At 41.7% G+C, this 16,551-nt stretch overlaps 1 protein-coding gene across 3 annotated transcripts in view; it reads right to left on the bottom strand.

Annotated features, from left to right (window-relative positions):
- Positions 1-16,551, bottom strand: part of STK38 (serine/threonine kinase 38) — a 37,036-nt gene that overhangs the window by 12,819 nt on the left and 7,666 nt on the right. For all 3 annotated transcript variants that reach the window (XM_059701862.1, XM_059701860.1, XM_059701861.1), the window contains exons 3-7: positions 11,522-11,573; positions 10,526-10,648; positions 8,562-8,645; positions 4,080-4,203; positions 1,825-1,979 (exon numbers count right to left, since the gene is read on the bottom strand). In XM_059701862.1, coding sequence (XP_059557845.1) covers positions 1,825-1,979; positions 4,080-4,203; positions 8,562-8,645; positions 10,526-10,648; positions 11,522-11,573 — 538 coding nt within the window. The remainder of the gene's footprint in view (positions 1-1,824; positions 1,980-4,079; positions 4,204-8,561; positions 8,646-10,525; positions 10,649-11,521; positions 11,574-16,551) is intronic.

Genomic DNA, 16,551 nt, shown 5'->3' with positions numbered 1-16,551 from the left:
TCGGCGGTACCGGACCAGTGCCTGTGAACCCAAGACCAACGAAGTAGGGCCAGTGCCTTATTAAAAATATATCTGGACTTAATGACACAGAAAAATATTCTCATATACATTAGCATTTTAAATACCAAGAATACCAAGCTATTTACTTTGAGGATCTAATTGTATAAAAATTATTGACACAAACAGAAAAGATACTGAAGCTATTATACCAAAATAGTGCTTATCTTCGAACAATGAGATTATCAGTACTTTTCTTCTTTGTAACTCTCTGCATTGCTCAAATTCCTACTGTGTATGTGCATTATTCTTATAATGAAGGAAGAGCTACTAACCAGAAGAAATTATCTGACAAATCTCCTGCCCTTTTGAAACAGAAAGATAAAGGTTTTTAAAGAAAAAAATTCCGGTTTTTTAGCACAGCAAGAAAGTTATAAATTTACTTTTCTACTTAAAACAATTACACGTAACAGAACAGAAGGCAGGAACTTTGGAGCGTCTCTTGATCAATATGTTCACTTTATAGAAAAGTGAGGCCCAGAGGTGGAGAGACTTCCAAGGAGGACCCAGCAACCACCCAGCACAGGGGGTTCTCTGCAGATTTGCTGTGAGTTTAAGAACCAAGCAAGTGAGTTCGTTTGCATGTCTAATGATAAATATAAGAAGACCATTACAGGGGCTGAGCAGCCTTTTTTTTTTTTTTTTTAAGATATTTTTTAATTGATTTTTTTACAGAGAGGAAAGGAGAGAGAGAGAGAGTTAGAAACATCGATGAGAGAGAAACATCGATCAGCTGCCTCCTGCACATCTCCTACTGGGGATGTGCCCGCAACCCAGGTACATGCCCTTGACCGGAATCGAACCTGGGACCTTTCAGTCTGCAGCTCTATCCACTGAGCCAAACTGGTTTCGGCATGAGCAGCCTCTTAAACAGAGGGCATAAGATCTGGAATCTAAACTTGTGACGAAGTGTTGTGGTGGTTGCTGTTGTGCCTCACTTCCAGGTTTGTGGCTGGGTGCCTCAACTGATGAGGCTGCCCGAAGAGGGGTTCTCAGTAAGTGATGCATCGATGTAAGTATCTGCTGAGGAAAGATGATGATCTTTGGCTTTATTACAAAATAACGTTCTAAATCAATTTTACTCTTAATCATTTTCAAAATGTCCTTTATTTTTAAAATAAACATTCAATCAAATAACAGAATCATGCCCTGGCCGAGTAGCTCAGTTGGTTAGAACATCATCCCGATATGCCAAGGTTGTGGGTTCAATCCCCAGTCAGGGCACATACAAGAATCAACCAATGAATGCATAAATAAGTGGGACAATAAATCCATGTTTCTCTCTCAAATAAATAAATAAAATTCTTTAAAAAATTATAGAATCATAAACCTTTCAGAGAAAGAAGGTAACAGCAAACGTACCTGTTTTTGTTTTTTAAAAAAGAGAGGCCCAGCCAGTGTGGCTCAGTGGTTGAGCATCGACCTATGAACCAGGTCACAGTTCAATTTCCAATCAGGCTCATGTCTGGGTTGCAGGCTTAGTCCCCAGTAGGGGGTGTGCAGGAGGCAGCCGATCAATGATTCTCTCTCATCACTGCTGTTTCTTTTCCCCTCTCTCTCTCTCTCACTCTCTCTCTCCCTTCCTCTCTGAAATAAAGATATATTTTAAAAGAAAGAGAGAGAGAGAAACATACAAGGTAGTTTACAGCTCCACAGCTTCCCTACAGTGACTGCCATGGCAGTGCAGGTGTTAAAGCAGAGGCTGCTCAGATTGGTAAATACACCCGAGTCATGCTGCTACCATCCGCCCCACCCCCACCGTGGTACCTTGCTGTCCAGGAGAAGGTTGTCTGGTTTGATGTCTCTGTGGATGAATCCAAGCTGGTGAATGGAGTCTATGGCTAACACTGTCTCTGCTATATAAAACTGAGTCTCCTCCTCTGTCAAAGTATCTTTTTTCATCAGGAGGGTCATCATGTCCCCTGTAAACAAGAAGATACAAAACCACCACACACACACAGCGCATGAGTAAGCCGGTTTTCAGGTGTGCCTGCCCTCCTACCTGCCAACATAAGGCCTCTGCTGTGTTCCAGGGCCTGACACACACTACCACTCTGGGCCGAAACAGGAAGTCGTTTCTACAGGTAAATTCACCGCACGGGAGCAAAGCACTTCCGCCTAAGCCAACTGATGCTTGCCACCGAGCTATGGTTTCCGCTTTACTTTGAGAGAAAATAAAACTTCTCTCACATTAAAAAAAAAAAAGTAAATTTGCTTATGGTAAATTTTTGAACTGGGAATAAAAGCTACTTCACTTTTAACTTCGCACAAATATCTGCAAGCTTCTCTAGGACCAAATGGCATTTCCACGTGGGACGCACTGCCATTGTTACAGAGAAAGGTAACACTGGGGAGGCTGGAAACAAGCTCTCCAACGTCTGCTTTCAAAGGCGGCCAAGTGCGTGTCCGCAGAAGCTAAACTGAACATCCCCACAGAGACCGTGCGAGAGCTGCCTCCCCAAAGTGCACACTGATCATCTCCCACGATCAGGGGGTTTTTCATCCAGTGTTTTATTGTATTTAAATATACACTAATATGCTTTATGCAATTTTTACAACACAGCATCAATAGTTCAGCAATTAAAGGTAACCTCCTTGTTTTCTGCAAAGTCAAAATTTAATTCTTTCTGCTTAATACCAGCAACATAAAATGGCAAAACAAAGATTCTGGTCCTAACTCAACGGTTAGACAAAAGCAAAGCAAACATGTGTAAGTAGTTAAAGCTTAGAGAAACAGGAAAGGTTCAGTTTAGATCTCATAAAAAGCCATCTATGTTAGAAAATAGGGGAAAGAGAAAGAAACCTGGTGTTAACAGAGCATCATGCTGTTTTTAAAATTTCATTTCATTTATAACTTTTGGGGAACTTTAAATTCTTAGAGAAAAGTGGGCATTTTACCCCCAGGCAAAAAATAATCAAACCTTTTATTAAAATGCTCTCTTTTTTGACCCAAGACTTGAAAAATATGAATCCCTACGCACTCTCTGGCAGCCACACATTCAGTCTGGAGACACACTAATGGCACAGGGATACCGTCCTCAGTCCAGCTCTGAGGTAGCCACATGGCCTGACACTGGCCCAGGAGAGAAGCCAATGGCCTCACCTGGGGAGCTGTCCAGATCAGAGCGCTCAGGCCAGATGGCCTATGGCTCTGTAGGCCAGCTCCACCCAGGCAAAGGGCAGGGTCCAGGAGACACGGGAGGCTATGGGAGACGGTGCAGGTAAGGCCTGGGGAGCACATGTCCAGGGGCTGGTGACTATTTAACAACTGGCATCTAAATAATAAAGTTTCTCCTCAAGCTATCAGTCTCTTTTCTCATCTTCTTCAATTGTTAATAAAAAAAATTACTGATGACCCTAGATCTAACTAAAGGTTGTCATAAGATCAAAAGGTTATGCCACAATAGTTGCTTTGCTGTAGAACAAAAAAAGAAAAACTTTTCTTTTTTCCCCACCCGTCTGCTCACAGTTCATCTGCTCGCTGGGGACAGACTGTGCTTCCCAGAAGAAATGGTATGTCCTGCTCTGGGTTTGTTTGGAGCTGCCTCGGGAGATACACAGGCCGAGTTACATAAACTTAAAATTTCAGAAATGAGAAATTGAAGCTGGCTACTAATACAGGTAATGAGAAATTCACTCCTTATTAATATGTTATAGAAAAGGAAACAAAAGAATTGAAGCAAGGATGTTATAGTTTCAATTTTTTCACTTAGGTAACTGATTATACATGATTCCCATTGACAGGAGAGCAGGCAGAGTCCCTAGTTTATTCCTATATATTTAGAAGAAAAAGAAAGAAATGTCCATCTGAAATCATGAGAATGAATGAGAAGGTTACTTTTATGGCACTAAGAATTGTAGAAAGGCACCCAGCACAAGACAGGTTATTGACTTCCTTTACAGACCTAAAAAAGATAGAGAAAGTAACTTTGTGAGCACGGATTAGAAAGGAGGGTTAATTGAGGTGAGAAAGAAACCACAGAACAAAAAGGAAAAATGACCTTTCATCGTCAAGTAATTACCTCCAGGCAGGAACTCCATGATTAGGTAGAGGTTTAGCTTATCCTGAAAACTATAGAACATTTTCACAACCCACAAACTGTCTGCCTCCACTAGAATGTCACGCTCCGCACGAATGTGGCCAACCTGGAGGTATATGCATTTGATTAATGACAAGACTTGCTCTGCTTTATTAGACTGTATATTTGTTTAAACAATTTAAATACTATTTTGAGTATTAAATTGTGATGATGCAAAAGATCTAATTTATACTTAGGCAAACCTACTAACTCAAAATTGACAACATTTGACTTGAAGATATTTGATAATGAAAAATTAAGTGATGAAAGTTTTTAAAAATGGCAAAATGAATGGCTGTAATGCAAATGGCAACTTTAACAGTGCTAAAAATCAACCCTCTGATTAGTCAAAATTACTATGATTTTGCATCTTTTTGTTCTAATACAGTAGTCCCTCCTTACCAGAGAGGGATACTTTCCAAGACCCCGCGTGGATGCCTGAAACCAAGGATAGCATGGAGCCTTATATATACTATGCTTTCATACTGATGATAAAACTTAATTTGTAAATTAGGCACAGTAAGAGATTAACAATAACTAATCATAAAATAGAACAATTATAACAATATCTGTGATAAAACTCATGTGAATATGTTCTCTCACCAAATATCCTATCACACTGTACTCACCTTTTCACTTAAAGGAAGCGCTTAGGGCTTCTCTGTGGCATACCTGACTGCCAGCATCACTACTCTTATGCTTAGGGCCATCCTACAAGCCCTGCTACACCACATCAGTGCGTCGCAGCACCGAGATGGCTACTCGGTGGCTAACAGCACAGCGTAGACACACGGGCAAAGGCAGGTTCGTATGCCAGGCAGATGGAGCAGGATGGTGCAAGATGACATCACACTACTCAGAACGGTGCTCAATTTACAATGTATAAAGTGTTTATTTTTGGAACTTTCTATTTAATGTTTTCAGACCACAGTTGACCACAGGTAACTGAAACCATGGAAAGTGAAACTGCAGATAAGGGGGCGACTAATGTAATCTTTTATGATAAAGGTAAGTCTCAAGATGAGACTCTGTAAACAAGTCCTGGTCCAGGTGTGCAAAGGTATCGGCAATGATGGTGCCCTGGCTGACCATTCTAGAACACTATGATACCACAGCATGTAGGGCGCTGCTATACACAGAGGATGTGCTCGATAAATTCTTACTGAACTGAAATATAAGAACACCTAAGGGAAGTTTTAGGTTCAGATTTATGACATTTCCCGTTTCCTCCTCTTACTGAAATATCTAGCTAAGGAGACCAAGTTGCCGAAGGTTTGGGAGAACTGGAATTCATTAAAATAATGTTTTATTATGAAATTTACCTTATCTAATTTAATATATAATAGTAATCAAAACAGTGCTGCATATTATCAAATCCCACCCCCTCTCCTCTTATGTAAGTGTCACAAGATGCAAAGTTGGGTTGAATAAGATTTAAATTTATTAAACCCAGTCCAATCCTTGAAGAGATATTTTGGTCTTAACACGCCACAGGGCTTGGGTTTACAGTATGTTCAGAGGCAAAGATGTATCAAGGTTCACAAACTGGCACTCCCGTTGGCAAACTCACACAATGTTCTATATGCTTGTTTGTTTTATTGGAATGTCTTTAGCAAAGCCAGGCATTCTTCCGTATGGACACAAATCCTCCCCCTCTCTCCTGTCTGACACCTCTCCTGCCTCATTCTTCCCTGCTAACTCCCAGGGGCCTGAAGGCAATTGAGTTTACTTACTATTTGAGTTTTCAATTGCTACTAAAAATGTTCAAGACATTTTTAAATAGCAGAAAACATACATTTTTACATCTCACTTGCAGCATGAGGGTGGGAAAATGGAACACAGGGTGATAAGGAACAGTGCTATGAATCACGACAATGCCCGGTAAAGCTACTGCCTTTGCTCAGCTTTAATACAGTGCCAAAGCTTTCAGAAAACACTAATGCCACTTGCTGAACAGCAGCCGTGGCTTTGACAGTCATTACCAGACACAAAGACAGTACAAAGCAGCCCTCACCTGCCTCTGCTCCCCTGGCTCCTGCTAAGGCTACTCCCTGCTGCAGAGCGCCGCTCGCCTTGGGGGACAGAAGGTGACTACAACATTCCCTGTGTGTCAGGGGAAAGCTACAGTCACTGGGAGCTCCCCTTGCCCTTCTCTCCTGGGGCTGAATCGGCAGCTAGGACCTCAAGATCTAGGAGTGGAGTCAGGTGGATAGAGGGTAACGGACAGAAGAGCCAGAGGTGCAACTCCCACCAGAGGTTCCCCTTCCCCTGCTCCTTAAATATTTAATGAGATGCTACCTGGGCACAAGGAAAGCAGAGACACAAGTCAGTCTTCTATCCGATGCTAACACTAGACTTGGCGTCACAATTGGAGGATTTCCTTTTGTGCTGGGAGAGAAACATGAAGAAACTGGCTAAATGCTGGTCTCTTATCCTTTAGTATTTATTTCCCAGGTAGCAAAACTGTCCATCCTGTGGGACAGAATAACAGTCTGAATTCTCAGTGGGCAGCTCTAATTCTTGCTCAGTTTGGTAAAAGCAAACAAAAACCTTTTCCTCTGAATAAGGCACCTACCTATGCCTGCAAAAAGGTAGGCTGTGAGCCTAAACTCTGCCAGCCACACTCAAAAGTGATGGCCTTGCACTGGTCTACTTCCATCCGACCCAGTATAACCAGTTGCTCCTCCTTCAGGATGGCTAGCCAGGGAGAGCCTGGGCCAATGACTTTAACTGACCACCCTGAGGTCAAACCTTAGGGTAGCGGTTCTCAACCTGTGGGTCGAGACCCCTTTGGCGGTCGAACGACCCTTTCACAGGGGTCGCCTAAGACCATCCTGCATATCAGATATTTACATTACGATTCATAACAGTAGCAACATTACAGTTATGAAGTAGCAACGAAAATAATTTTATGGTTGAGTCACAACATGAGGAACTGTATTTAAAGGGCCTATTCCTTAGGGAGTTAGGTCCAACGGCAAGATGGACTCAAATCCTAATTCTAACCAACACTTTCTTTACTTTCATGTAGAAACACTTTAGCAATTAATTCTGAAGAAGGCAGTCTTTGAGAAAATGGTTGACAGTGTCCGGATCATCTCTGTCACCAGGCTATGGAACTGGCACATGCTAAGAAGGACTAACAAATGAGAATATGATGTGCGTTCTTTAAAATGTTAACTGAATGTGAATTATTTGATAAAGAGGGGTTTTGAGCCTTGGGTAAACCTATGGGAAACATGTCTGGTAAAAATAAAATGCACTTGTGAAATACAAAATATTCTGACTAATCATAATACAGTTTTACAGTTTCCTTTTCAGGATCAACTGAAACTCTTTCAGTGCTTACAGCCAAACCACACACAAATTTTTAGGTAAAATATAAATAGGGTGTGTGCATTTTTAATAGGTAGTGTTAGCATAAACTATAGTGTCTGAAGACTTATGCCAGGGTATTTGATACTCTCAATGGAAATTCCTGGGAGTCTAAAGCTTCTGGGTAACATGAAAATTAGAGAGAAAATATAAACTCCAAGTGTCGAGCTGGGACTGAAATGAAGCCTCAGGACTGTACCTCCTCTGAAGAGGCAGAAAGGGCCGGGCGGGGCCGCCTCCACCCCTGCTCGCGGGCCGTGTCCGAGCTCTCCTGGTCCTCCTGCAGCACCGGGTCTTTCACAGGGTGTCTGCAGGCATCACCCACCATCATCTGTTCTTGAGCAAGCAGCTAACTTAAACTAGATTTACAGAATGTCTGCAGTCTCTTTAATACACTGTCCAATATTTAAAATGTATTTTGCATAAACTACTTATGTATCTTATAAATCTATTTGCAAAGTAGGCTTAGGCTTTAGAAAGTGTTCTTATTCATGAATGAAGAATCTACACTGCTCTGCCATTTACATATTTTAACAAATTCATTCAGAAAGAAGACTTCTCTTCCAGGTGATGATAAGCTACTCTGAAGATCCAACTTTGGTGTCAGTGTACAGAATGAAGTACACGAAGTCACACTGAAATGGCAAATCCCAAATTCTAACGCCTAAGCCTCAGTTCCAAGGTGTGCGTAGTTTCTCTCTCTCAGCTCCCAGTAAGGAACACGCCACCACATCAAGTGTTACCTCAGAATTGGCTCATGACAAAGACAACTATGATCAACTGGGATTCACAGAGAGCAGGTGCTTCTCTAATAGGCTTTCAACTTGTAAAAGATTGCATATAACATAGAAATATTATTTGTACTTTTAAAATATATGTAACTACTACTTCTTTGTTGGATAAAAAAAGTAATACTCTACAAATATTCATACATGACAGAGCTAAAGAAAACTGTAATAAGAATATACATTTCAAATAAGCAAAAAGAACAGTTTTAGGAGACAAAAAGTTCATCAAGTAACTAAAATCCCAACTACAATTGTGCTTTACCTGCTCTTTTTCAAGCATATCTGCTTTACGGAGTATTTTCATTGCATACACATGCCCTGTATCTTTCTTCTGAACAAGCCGAACCTAAAAGTTATTAAAAGAATGCCAAGTTAGAAATTCACAATGCCAAGCTAATGCTTTCATGTGTTATAGGAAGTAATATTTAAACTGAAAAAGTATAAAAATATTTTTAAAAATCTATTTCCATTGATTTCAGAGAGGGAGGGAGAGGGAGAAAGAGATAGAAACATCAATGATGAGAGAGAATCACTGACTGGCTGCCTCCTGCATGCCCCCCACTGGGGATTGAGCCTGCAACCAGATATGTGCCCTTGACCAGGAATTGAACCATGACCTCCTGGTTCATAGGTTGATGCTCAACCACTGAGCCATGCCAGTCGGGCAAAAAGTGTAACAATTTTAATATAAGCAACTAGCAAGAACAAAGCAAAATAAAATGCTTTTTAAAGTTCCAAAATAGATATTATACACCCAGTGAAATCAGTGCTAGAAACATCTGCTTTGGCTCCCTAATAGGACAAAACGATCTAACTCAGGACCCTCACTTTCAAACTTAAGGACTCATTAAACCCGTGGCTCATGTCATGCAGTCAGCTCAGAAAACCTAAGTAAGTGATTACAGCAATGTTTAAAACAATAGCAAAAGCTCATGCGTAGGAAAAATGTCTTGAAGGAAAAAAAACTAAATATAACTAGGAAAATGGGACTTTATGCAGTTTTCCTCTCTTCTTAATTTTCCAATGTTTTTCAGAGAGAATAAATAAATCAATGAAAAGAAAATTAAGAGTCTACAAACCCCCCAAAAAACCTCTGGCAATTCCCTGCACATCCTTCCCTTCCTCTCCCAGCACATGTATGTTTTCTTCTCCCCACACCTTTCTTTTCCTGCTTGAGTCCCATGTCCCTTCCTCACTGAGCAGAAAGCAATTTAGAGGTGATACTGTCCATTTCCCTCTCTTAAGGGCCAACAGGGATTCTGAATGCTCAGGGATCAATTTACTCTTCCATCTGTGCTTTTGAATATACACTTACATTTCCCCGAGGGTACAGGGTTGCCATACCTATTATACAAAGACTAGAGGCCCGATGCATGAAATTCGTGCAAGAATAGGCCTTCCCCTTCCCCTGGCTGCCAGCACCGGCTTCCCTTTGGCACCCGGGACCTGGGCTTCCCTCGCAGCCCTGGCTTCTTCTGGAAGGATGTCTGGTCTAATTAGCATATTACGCTTTTATTATTATAGATAATGAAACTGTGGCAACAGTTGGTCACCCACTCTGGATGTTTTCCACTAATGGAAATGACATTGCATGGGCTCATGCACACCCTCCCCACCAGACTGCTCTTGTGACCAAGCAGGATGCATCTGCAAGATTAGCTGGGACAAAGCTACATATTCTCTCAACTTTCTACCACTACCTACATAGCTCATTTCTACAAATCCTGTCCCTCAGGGCCATCTTTTTAGAGCTGTACCAGTCTGGCAGGAAAAAATATAGAGTGGAGATATGCTCACTCCTGGAGAGGCAACGTGTTACATACTGGGAAAAACAAGAGCTTTAAGATCAGGAAACTTGGGCTGACCTCTGGTACCACTGGATATATGTTGCAGTGTCAATGCCTGTGACACTGCAACATATATCCCCTCTGAGTCACCTATCAGTTACTGTCATGATTACATGAGAAAAACAATATAATAAGTACTGGTTCCCTTCTACCTTTCAACTCTCCTACATCAATATTTAAGACATCAACATCATCAGAGAAGAACAATCCGAGAGCTGGGACAGTGGAGCGGGGAAGAGGAGGCAGACCAAGCCGTGAGGGTGTGGGGCTACCCCATATTTCACTTATGTCAACAGTCATGAGCTCATGGCACATGAGAAGCTTTGAGGTGCTATGGGCTTTCACATTGGATAAGTAGCTGTAGCTGTGGGGTTTTTACCTCACCAAATGCTCCTCTGCCTATTACTTTTAAGGACTCGAAATCTTCCAATCCAAGTCTTGTCCTCTTCAAACGAAGAAACTCTGTTTCCTTCCGAGCATGAGCTGATCGCCTGAGTCGTTTCTAATGTTTAAATAAAGGGGGAGAGGGGAGAGGGGGAGGAATTGAAATTCCCCAACAAAGTCATACTTGTGACTTTACCCATCTGGAAACCAGAACCACACCAGACTAAACATAATCTTCTCACCCAGGAAAGCACCACAGAAGGACCCCACTGCTCACTTCTCCCCCCTCCCCCCAACCTTCAGATACAGAACCACACCACACTGAACAGAGTGGGTGCCTCCTCTCGGGACGCGTCACCCACCTCCCTCAGCCACCCACTATTCCAGCCTTTCTAATGAAGGAGGGATGACCCGCATTGTCCTTTAATCTTCGTTATAGAAAAGTGTGTGTGTTTTTCATTTCCCTCTAGGTTTTTTACACATTGCAGTTCATTGTACAATCTAGTTTCCTATTATCTCTGTAAGTCTGGGGTATTTTTCACCATTTTCCTGGGTTCTGTAATTTATTCCTACTTTTGTAAGCATTTCCACTGCCATTTCAGGTCCTTGCGCAGTTATTAACTGTGCTTTCCCCACCACATCGGAGGCATTAGAGGAAAGGGCTGATCTGCCTTGAATATGACTTCAGAAGTTTGTCCCACTTCTATGGAGCCTCTTCAGTGAATTCTGTAAATATGCTATACTGTGCTTTTTAACATTTTAAATTGGTTTCATCTCTTCCTTTTCTTGGAATTCTAAGTTAATGCTAACTGACTTGCCATGATTGCACCCGGAGAAGTTCCCCTCCTGGCGGCTTACTCGTTAAGGACGAGTGCTTCAGCCCAGAAGCACCAGCCGCCCGCGGGCACGGGCGCTAAGACTAACAACGTGCGGAACAAGATACAACCCGCCATGCTGAGTTTCCAGGGAAAACAATTCTGATTTTAATTACCTCTTCATCCTTCAGGCCTTCTTCTTCCATCACTTTTTCTAACTTCTTCTGTCTAAAAATAAACAAACATGTGAAATAATATTTGAATGTAATTTTCTGGAAAGCGTATACAAACATAAGAATTGTTTTTTAATGACAAAAACAGGTAGATCTTAAAAGAGCTCATTAAAGTAACAAATTAGTTACTAAGACAAGTGAAAAGATTCCCACTCATTAGTTCTACATTTTGAAACAGACTGTATAAGATGTTAATGCAACAATCTTATTTCGAAATGAAAAGTTCTCTCTCTCTCTCTTTTTTTTTCCTGTCAGAACTGTATTTCCTCCTTAACAAACCACAAACAGCTGGTGTTTGATAACCTCATATCAGGGTGTTTCTCTCCCTCTCCCCATATCTACTTCCTTTATTTTCACATCTTCTTCCTCCTCCTTGCCACAAAGAATAATAAACAACAAAGATAAAATGCAGAATTTGGATATTCAAGAAAGGTAATTGGCGGGGGGGGGGGCACCTATGAGGTGAGGAGGGGGAGAGATTGAGTAAAAAAGCCCCCAAAAAAGAGAGAAAAAAGTCATGGAGACAATAGGATGGTGACTGCTGGGGGGAGTGGGGAATGGAGGAAGGTAGAGGAGGTTATGGGGAGGATAATGGAGATGGGCAGAGACTTGACTTGGGGTGGTGAACACACAATACAGTGTACAGATGATGTGTTGTAGAATTGTGCACCTGAAACCTGTATAATTTTGTTAACCAAAGTCACCCCAATAAAGTCAATAAAAAGGGAGGGAAAAACCTTAAGAATTCTAAATCCTTGGAGTACTGAATTTAGAAACTGTATTTAAGAATATTTTTATCTATTTTAATACTTATTTGATAAAACCAAAAGAAACAAAACTTAACCTTACAACCAATTCCCTATAACCTTTACTTATTCAGCATAATCAATGAAAGCACATGGGCTGGGATCTCCCCTCCACCACTCAGCATTCCAGAAGACAGGCAATGTGAGCAGGCAAAGAGGAGGAAGAATACAGGGCACACGAAGTAACAGCATGCAGTCTAGCGTGTCTGAGGCGCACAGCGCTTCTGCGTGCCTGGCTCTGTCTGCAGATGACTAAAAACTGACAGAGACTTGTGCACAAAGGAGTGATGTGATGAGATTTCTATTTAAGAATGGCAACCAGCAGTAATGAGCTAACGGACTAGCAGGAAAAGCACTGACAGACAGCAAATTAAAAGCTATTGTAAGGATTCAGCTGTGCAGTAAAGATCTGGAACTAGACTGGAAACCCAGAGTGAAGTGAACAGAGCTATTGCAAAGATGACCAACTGGCAATAGAAGTCAAGGGAAAGATCTTAGAACTTCTTCTGTGGGAGGACAATGATGCCACTAACCAAGATAAACACAGAAGAGGAACATGGAAAGACAATGAGTTTCCTTGTGGTCAATGAATATGTATTACAATAATACTATTTAGTTTAAATGAATATATTGTTAGAAATCATATTACAAGCCCACAGGATCAGATGATGAGTAAGAATTTTGTCTAAACACTCAGGAAGTAAAAAGATCTACTCTGCCCCCGATGGGAAGAAGTAAGAACCCGCATGACTGCCATCCCACTTTTCTCCTAGCTCCCAGGATATGTGGGGATTTGCATCTGTGCCTGCTCATGTATTGGAGTGAGAAGGCTGTACTACTGGTAGTTTCAGGAATGTAAATTAATTGCATTTCAGTGGTTAAATAGTTGAAGTAGAGAAGAATAAGTCAAACAATCAATAGCAAGAACTGTAAGAACTCAACCATGTTCCGCTCTTTTTGTGCCTTGAGTGTCAAATATTATCATATCTTCCAACTACATGTTTTCTGAATGACCACATTAGATTGGGCTAGAAGTCAAAAGTGCTATCACACAATGTGTGTCACAATGACAGCTCCTTTTGACTATAGTTTATTTTTTAAAAATTTATTGAGAGAGAGAGAGGACCCAGGCCCTAGGCAGGGTGCATGCAGGAAGCAACCAATCTATGTCTCTCTCACATTGATGTTTCTCTCTCTGTCTCTCCCCCACACTTGCACTCTCTCTCTCTAAAAAAAAAAAATCAATGGAAAAATATCCTTGGATGAGGATAAAAAAAGACAGAGAAGCAAAAACTAAAAGACAAGACAAGAAAAGGAAAGGAAAAGAAAAAAGAGAGGGGAGAGAGAGAGAGAGAGAGAGAGAGAGAGAGAGAGAGAGAGAGAGAGAGAAGGGGAAACATTAATTTGTTGTTCCACTTATTTATGCATTCATTGGTTGATTCTTGTATGTACGCTGACTAGGGATCGAGCCCTCAATCTTAGCAAATTGGGATGATGCTCTAACCAACTGAGCTTCCCAACCAGGGCCTTCTGACTATATTTTATTCTGTTTTTTTCTTTCTTATTTTTAAATACTTCTTTATTGTTGAAAGTATTACATATGTCCCCATTTTTCCCCCTGTGTCCATGGGTTATGCATATATGCATACAAGGTCTGACTACATTTTAAATCTAAATTCAAACTGAGAAGTTTTCCACAGCTTAATCGCAAGTGTAATTAAATTGGTTTCAGAACACCTGACTGAGAGTAAAGTTATCAGAATCAACCCCTTGAACACAATCAAATTCTTTCATTAGAGAATATATATATATATATATATATATATATATAACCCTAATAAGCAAATAGACCGAACGGTGGAACAACCAATTGCTATGACGTGCGCTGACCACCAGGGGGTATACGCAGAACATGGCGGGTGTCGGCAGCAGGCGGCAAAGCACAGAACATGGCGCTCGGCCATGGCAGGATGGTGGAGCAGGTGAGCAGGGCTGCCAGACCAAGGCGGGGTACCGGTTGCTATCATTGGGGCAAGCCTCTGGTGGTTACTGAAAATTCTTTGCTCCCGTGTGCCACGGTCCCGCCCAGCGCTTGCACCTGCTACCAGCGCCGGCCCTGCTTGCACCTGCTGCCAGCGCTGGAGCCGCCGTTCGCACCCACTGCCGGTACCCAGCGCAGGCCCCAATCACTCATCGCTGTCAGAGGGTGCAGGCGGCGGCTGCCGGCTCCCATCACCCCTCAGGGCTTCTCCACCTCCCCCTGCTCCTGACGGGCGATCGGGGCCCCAATCTCTCCACGCCATCAGCGGGTGCAAGTGGGGCCGGCGCCATCAGCGCACGGCAGTGGAGGCAGCGGGAGCAGGACTGCTGGCAGACAGGAGACCAGGGGTTGCGGTGGGGGGGCCAGGCAGGGGCACAGAGGATGGGCCCAGACCCGCCCCTGTGCCCACCGCAGCCTCGCAGCCCACTGTTCCTTTCAAGGTGCATGAATTCATGCACTGGGCCCCTAGTATATCCAGAAAAGGCCTATCATACAGGATAATCCCTGGTAATGATGTACTGGGGCCAAGTCAACGAAGACCTTGAAGACACCAAAATGGCAAGCACAGCCTGAAAGGAGGCTTGACATCCTCTGTGAGATGATACCATGGAATTACTGGACTCTGTAAGATTCGTGGCGGCACTGTGATTATACAAGAAAGTGGCCATGTTTTTCGAGATGCATACTGAAGTACACAGGATTGAAATGGCAGATGTTTGAAATTTGCTTTAAAACACAATAACAAGAAAAAATAAAATATAAATGATGAAACAAATTTAGTGAAGTCTTGATAATTACTGAATCTGAGGAATGACTATATGGTAGTTCACCGTATTAGTCTTTCCATCTATGTGCGTATTTAATTTTTTGTTGTTGTTAATACTCATCCAAGAATATTTTTCCATTGATTTTAGAGAGAGTGGAAGGGAGGGGGAGAGACAGAGAAAGAGAAACATCTATGTGAGAGACATACATCGACTGGTTGCTTCCTAAACACATCCCACCAGGGCCAGAGATAAAGCCTACAATACAGGTACATGCCCCTGACCAGTATTGAACCCAGAACCTTTCAGTCCTCAGCGACGCTCTATCCACTGTACCAAACTGGCTAGGACTTATGTGTGTATTTAATGACCCTGGCTGGGTGGCTCAGTTGGTTAAAGCATCATCCTGATATGCCAAGGTTTCGTTTTGATCCCTGGTCAGGGCACATACAAGAATCAACCAAGGAATGCATAAATAAGTGGGACAACAAGTCGATGTTTCTCTCTCACTCAAATGAATGATTCTAAAATGTATATGGAAATACAAAGAAACTAAAATATACAATGCAATCTTGGAAAAAAAAAAAAAAGAACTAAGTTGAGGACTTACACTACTGACTTCAAAACTTACCATAAGGCTACAGTAATCAAGACAGTGTGATACTAGGACAGGGATAAATAGAACAATGAAACAGACTGGAGAGCCTAGAAATAGATACACACTTATATGGTCTTAATTTTCAACAAGTGTCAAAGCAATCTAATGGGGAGAAAAATAATCCTTGCAACAAATAGTGCTAAAATAACTAGATATCCATACGGAAAAAAATTCAGCTCAACTCCTATTTCATATCACACACTTATTAATTCAAGATGGATCATAGTACTAAATGTAAAAACTAAATCCATAACACTTCCAGAAGAAAACATAGGACATCCTTATGACTTGTGTGTAGGCAAAGGTTTCTTTTGGTCACAGAATGTAATAACTACAAAAGGAAAAAAATGCCAATATTGAAAACTTCTGCTCACCTAAAGACATCATTAGAACAATGAACCGGAAAGCCACAGACTGGAAGAAACTATTTGCAAAACTTACATATAACCACGGGGCAGTATCTAGAATATATAAAGAACTCCCTACAACTCTATGGTCAAAAATATGAATAAACACTTCACAAGAAAATATACAAATGGCCAAAAGCACACTGAGAAATGTCCAACATCATTAATCAACAGGGAAATGCAATTAAAACAACAGTGAGATACCACTGAACATCCACAAGAAGAGCTGTAAGTTAAAAGACTGACAACACAAATGTTAGCAAAAATGTAAAGCAACTAGAACTCTCATACACAGTT

Source organism: Myotis daubentonii, chromosome 6 (genome assembly GCF_963259705.1).
Source record: "Myotis daubentonii chromosome 6, mMyoDau2.1, whole genome shotgun sequence".
Taxonomy (NCBI): Eukaryota; Metazoa; Chordata; class Mammalia; order Chiroptera; family Vespertilionidae; genus Myotis; species Myotis daubentonii.
Note: the sequence above shows the minus strand (reverse complement) of the source record. Positions and strands in the feature narration are given on the sequence as shown.